The 6,207-nt window shown below is 38.4% G+C and overlaps 1 protein-coding gene across 1 annotated transcript; it reads right to left on the reverse strand.

The window, feature by feature from the left end:
* Positions 1–440: 440 nt before the first annotated feature.
* Positions 441–5,731, reverse strand: popdc3 (popeye domain containing 3). The gene is made up of 3 exons (XM_053327303.1): positions 5,226–5,731; positions 3,026–3,134; positions 441–719 (listed from the first exon to the last, which is right to left on the reverse strand). Exons 1-3 carry the CDS (start codon positions 5,729–5,731, stop codon positions 441–443), a joined length of 894 nt encoding a protein of 297 aa, XP_053183278.1.
* Between the last annotated feature and the right edge of the window lie 476 nt (positions 5,732–6,207).

A 6,207-nucleotide genomic window follows, 5' to 3' on the forward strand; every position in this document is an offset into this window, starting at 1 on the left:
AGCCCAGTCTTGAGTGCACCTGAATTCCATTGTATGTTTTGTACGATGACAATAAAGTCATCTTTATCTTCATCTTTAATCTTTATCAGCGTGATTTGTTCATGTCATGCAGCCACATGTAAATGACATGTGTGTCCTGCAAAAGCATGTTGCTTTTTCAGAACACTACCTTCTTATGGTATGTTAGCCTAGTTAGCATCACCCCATCATGTGACCCACAGCTTGCACATCAACTTTAGAGTCACCTGCATCGCCTCCCTGCACCTGAACATACTGACATCCAATCATAATGCAGAAAGAACTTAACGAGAACATGTGTGCAGAAAACAATCCGACCCAAATAATACCCGCTCCTTTCCCCAGTGAGCCAGAGTTAAATGTGTAAGCGCCACAGCAGTGTGTGTGTGTGTGTGTGTGTGTGTGTGTGTGTGTGTGTGTATTCAGGCATGTCTTCCAGCCTGTACCGGCACTTTCAGTAAGACATCTGCCTTTTCTAATTCTGTCGCCGGCATGTGACAGTAACTGGGTAAGCGGAGATCGTAGCGATGCCCTGAGCTGTCGAAGGCTTTGTCATTGAGCGAGTAAAGTTTCTCTGCAATGTCATTACGCACAACCAGAGCAAAGATCTTTGCTATGTAGCGGTGCTTTGCAAACAGCAGGTAGAGTTTCTTCCTCCTCCACGCCACGTATCTACAGGGGTTATCAGCACGCAGCGTCACCTGGAGACAGAGAGAGAGAGAGAGAGAGACAGACAGACAGACAGACAGAGAGAGAGAGAGAGAGAGAGAGAGAGAGAGAGGGGGAAGGACTATGCCCATCATTTCGATCAGTTATGATGTATAGACATTTGGTTCGTGACCCTAACCCTAACCCTAACCCCCCCATGCTGCTGCAGATTTATGTGGCTAATACATTGATACTTGATACATGTTTAAATGAAATCAAGCTTTTAAATACACTTTAAATACAATCATTTAAATATCTGATCATTTCCATATCAGGAGCTCCCTCAATGCTCAGGGGTGTCAAACTCATTTTAGCTCATACCCCCCCAGTTCAAGTTCAAGTGGGCCGGACCAGTAAAACCACTGCATAATAAAATACATAAAATACATATTATTATATTATAACTGGGGCCCAACCCATACTGACCGATACTGACACCAATATTAGGAAGTGATAAAATTCCAATATAAAAAATGCTAAAATGCTAAAAAACAAACAAACAAATAAACATGCATAACAGACAAAAAAAAGTATTAAAATAGACAATATTGGCACATATTGGACAACATATTCACCAATACTGATATATCTATGATAGGTCAATATTGGCTGAAAAAACCAGCTGATCGATATATCGGTGAGTGTGATTTCAACATTAGTCTCATTGTCTTTTACATATTATTTTGTACAGAAGCTGCTGTTTGACAACATTTTGCAAAATGTTCAATATATGAATGGTTTAAATATGACCTCAATATGTGTTCATTGTTTTTTCATAGAATTGTATTCTGGTCAGGCTGGGGAAAAAAATCCCCAGAAAATTTAAATTATTTTTCTGCAATTTTCATACTTGGTAAATGTATCCAGTGGGCCAGACTGGACCACTTGGGGGGCCGGTTCTAGCCTGTGGGACATGTGTTTGACACCCCTGCTCTAGAAAATAGAGCACAGTACATATAGTACATATATACAGACATACATACAACAGTTAAGAATAAGTCTGTTATTCTATATTCTTCTTAATGTCATCAAATTTTATATAGAATATATTATAGAATAGATTTTTTATATAGAATAGATTTTAAAGTTCTGCTACTGGTCTACAAATCACTGAATGGTTTAGGTCCAGAATACATGAATGACATGTTAGTAGAATATAAACCCAGTAGAGCTCTGAGATCTACTGACTCAGGTCAGATAGTTGAGCCCAGAGCTCTGAGATCTACTGACTCAGGTCAGATAGTTGAGCCCAGAGCTCTGAGATCTACTGACTCAGGTCAGATAGTTGAGCCCAGAGCTCTGAGATCTACTGACTCAGGTCAGATAGTTGAGCCCAGAGCTCTGAGATTTACTGACTCAGGTCAGATAGTTGAGCCCAGAGCTCTGAGATTTAATGACTCAGGTCAGATAGTTGAGCCCAGAGTTCAAACTAAACATGGTGAAGCAGATTTTAGCTGTTATGCTGCACACAACTGGAACAAACTACCAGCAGAACTGAAATCAGCCCCAACTGTGAACACTTTTAAATCCAGGTTAAAAACATTTCTCTTCTTCTGTGCTTATGATAAAAAGCACTTTACATTTTAATCTTTCATTTGCACTCTATGTCTTTCATTTGCACTCTATGTCCTTTTAATGATTTTAAAGCTAATTTACAATTTTATGCTGCAATCTTATATTTAATGCTCTATTCTGGCATTTTATTTATGTCTTTCTATTTTTCTGTACTTTGTATTTATTATGGAGGGGGGAGGAGGGGGTTAATTGTATGTTTTAATGTTTCTGTTTTATGTAAAGCACATTGAGTTGCCATTGTGTATGAAATGTGCTATATAAATAAAACTGCCTTGCCTTGCCTAAACCAGCAGTGTTAGTTTATTATTATTATTATTATTATTGTCTGTGGCTCTCAACCCCCAAACTACTGCTTCCCTCTAACCATACTCACTATACATCTTTAAAAACATACAACAAATATATTGTTTTATGGTTTTAAATACTCAGCAGCGGATGAATCCATATTTGGTGCTCTAGTCAAAATAAGGTACAGTGTGTGTTATCATAGTAATGAAGGAACAGTGTGACTCATTGTGTTTCGAATAGTTTGTGGACAACAGAGTGGAAGATATATCACACTCTGATACTTGCTAGTAGTATGTTTTTGTCCAGAAGAAGAGAATGGACTGAGCAGAGCCTGCAGTCAACTATGATGACTTTTGAGGTTCAGTGAATAGACACTGTGAATGATGAACCCCTGAAATAATTGTACATGTAAGTCTGCGTGTGAGTTGGAGGTAACCTGGAACACTCCCTCCTCTGATGGTCTCAGAGAATCCCACTCTGGTGAATCCAGAAACTGGAAGGGGTAAATGAAATGCAGGAACTCCCCGTTCACTGTCACACGGATTCTATGAGAGAATGAATGGAGAGCTGACATTATCTGAGCTGTTCAACATTCATCACTTCAGCTGTTGTGAGTTGAACAGAAACACCTGCAGTGAACGTTTCATCTCTTACTGCACAGATTTGATACAATGTTACAGTGTTAATAGGTTTTATCATTGAGATTTCATCTAGCCATCTTCACAACACATATGTTCACTTGTCAAAGCAACAGAAACACATGGAATTAATCAGTAATAATAATAAAAAAAAATCTAACTAATTTAACAGTTCAGCTCTAAATGAATACATGTAAAAAACAATCCTAATCAAACAAATCAATTCTTCTGATGACAGTGTAAATGTGTCTCTCTCTTTCCATGTGCAGTTGGCTGTTTGGAATTTACATTTCCATACATGCTGCAAACATCTACCTCATCAAATGAACAGTACATACACTACATCACTATATCTGATGAAGTGCTCCATCAATAACAATGCTTACTTCATTGTTTACTAGTGAATTGGTTCATAAATGGGACCAATTCACTAGACCATCTGAGCTCTAAAGAGTTACTGAGTAACAATCATATTAGGGCCCCACTCATACTGGATTTTAGGGGCCAATGCTGATACTGATATTAGGGAGCAAAAAAGTTCATCAATATATTGGTCGTTAAGATTATATGTACATAATATATATGTATTGCAATGATTTCTCAAATGTGCTCATCAAACACTTTAATATTGATATATTACAGTTTAACAATAAACTTAGGGCTAGGGTATAAAATGACATACATGTATATGTTAAACTTGAATGAAGAAAAAGGATCAAATATACATAAAATGCTGCCTATATAACCTTAAAAATATTGTCATATCAAAAATATCAGCATATATCAGACAACATATTCGCCGATACTATCTGTGATAGGCCAATATCGGCTGACAATATCGGCTGAGCGATACATCGGTCAGACTCTAAATCATACACTAAGTACACATGCCTATAATACTAGTATCTATCTGCAGCACACATACTGTGTTTCTGGCTGCTTATACATCTGTTGTGTTGCAACAGATATCAGGCTGACTGTGTGATAAATACATAAATACATTATTAACAACTGCATGTACTCAACATCATAGCTTCCTGTTTAACATGATGACACTACATATCATGACACAAGCTGCTGTTTGTTATTCATGCTGTATATTATATATGCTGTTTTTAAGATCATTTTAAGCCTAAGTTTTGAATGCTGAGCAGTGTCTAAGATGACAAGCACACACAGACTGCCACAGCCTGCTGTCACTCCAAACATCTTCACTCACACAAGTCATGTTAGGGACCAATGCTAGAACAGGGATGCTAAATCTACATTATGATAGGGTTTCATTATTCTCACCTGTACTGTTCAATAACTAATCAGTCACTGTGTATTATGGTGCTTTAGGCACACACGTTGTTTGTTAAAATATCCTAAAATCTCAAACAAGGTCTTTACATTCCAAAAACCAAGTTGTGTCCAAATGTCTTCTGTACTGTAAAATACTTGACTTCTTTGATGTGTTAACCTAGGGTAGATTAGGGTTATGTGGGACACTTTTGCAAATCTGACTTATTTACCTTATTTACATATGAATCACAATATCAACACCTAATATCATTATGAAATCCCTGAGATGTTTGCTTGTTAAATCAGAAGACGACTTTTGAATATTGTACTCAAAAGTAACATGGCACTTAAAATAATATTCCCTACTGTAGAGTTAGTCATGTGGGACACTAGTTTTAAGGCTTAGAAATACTTTGATTTATAGAAAGCAGCTTTATCTGCCAAAACCTTATTAAATGTGCATACCCATAGTTTTTTTTTTTTTTTTTTTTTTTAAAAGAAGAAAAGATCAATGCACTGGAGCTTCTTTGTCCCACATTAGTCAATGTCCCACATTACCATAATCCAAATTATATTACTCAGGCTCCTTAGTCAATTGAAAAAATCAATGCGGAACTAAATAACATGAAGTCTTTCTGTGTTCAGTTGTGTTTGATCTTTGTTAAACATTTGAACATTAAACTATACACTTTTAATGTGAGAGATGAGGATCACCTGCCAGACAGCAGCACAGACAGCTTATCAATAGGAGTTTTCCCCTCGATGGCGAAGCAGTGGTCCTTCTCTAAAGTGTGGATGTCTCCGTCACAGCACGACACGATCTTCCCAAAATGTGAGAGCGACACTCCGAGCTTCTTAAACATGCAGGTATAGAGCTCAGTGAAATCCTTCTCAAAGGTGATGCTCCTCAGCCGGTAGGAGGTGAGCAGCACCTGTCCCAAACTCACGCCGAACAGCGCGAGAGTCCACAGGAACGAGTCTGTGCTGCACGGGTCCGACCACGACCAGATAGAGGAGCAGAAGAAGCCCAGAGAGAGGAAGGTGAACAGGTAGAGGAGTCCGTAAAAGCCGCTGCCGCCCATGAAGCCGAGGAAGAGGAAGATATGAGCGAGGTGGAAGACGGAGCCCTCTGATCCGTCTCTCCATGCCTCACACACCGGGTACGTTTCTACCGGAGGATCCGCCGTTAAGTTCATCGCTTCAAAGTCAGGAATCTCCATCTTTACACAAGTGATCAAACTAGCAGCACATATCACACACAGTCTATATAGAGGATAACACACAGGATAACACACACACATACACAGCTACAGTAGACAACCTGTCAACCAGCACTCACATGACTGTGACAGCTGAGACCAGACCGGAAACTAATACATGTCCAATGATAGAGAGACGAAGCTCCAAAACAAAATGTATTGAGAGGACGGAGAAGTGCCTAATGTACTGTAGAATGGATCAGATGTATGGAGGACCAAACATACTACTGTATAAACAAGTGAATAATCAAATGGTCTAAGAAGTAGAGAAAGAAAAACATTTTAAAGTGTAGGGTTGGTTAGGGTAATGTGGGACACTTTTTTGCAAGTTGGGCTTGTTTACCACATATTAACACATAATGTCATTATGAAATCCCCAAGATGTTTCCTTGTTAAATCAGAAGACATTTTTTAAATATTGTACAGAAAAGGAAAAT

Source organism: Scomber japonicus, chromosome 10, assembly GCF_027409825.1.
Source record: "Scomber japonicus isolate fScoJap1 chromosome 10, fScoJap1.pri, whole genome shotgun sequence".
In the NCBI taxonomy this organism is placed as follows: Eukaryota; Metazoa; Chordata; class Actinopteri; order Scombriformes; family Scombridae; genus Scomber; species Scomber japonicus.

Coding starts and splice junctions, on each gene's coding strand:
- popdc3 (XM_053327303.1), bottom strand. CDS start 5,731: ATGGAGATTCCTGACTTTGAAGCGATGAACTTAACGGCGGATCCTCCG. Junction 3,135..5,225: donor TCTGTGCTGCTGTCTGGCAG/GTGATCCTCATC, acceptor ATTCTCTCATAG/AATCCGTGTGACAGTGAACG. Junction 720..3,025: donor CAGAGGAGGGAGTGTTCCAG/GTTACCTCCAAC, acceptor CTCTGTCTCCAG/GTGACGCTGCGTGCTGATAA.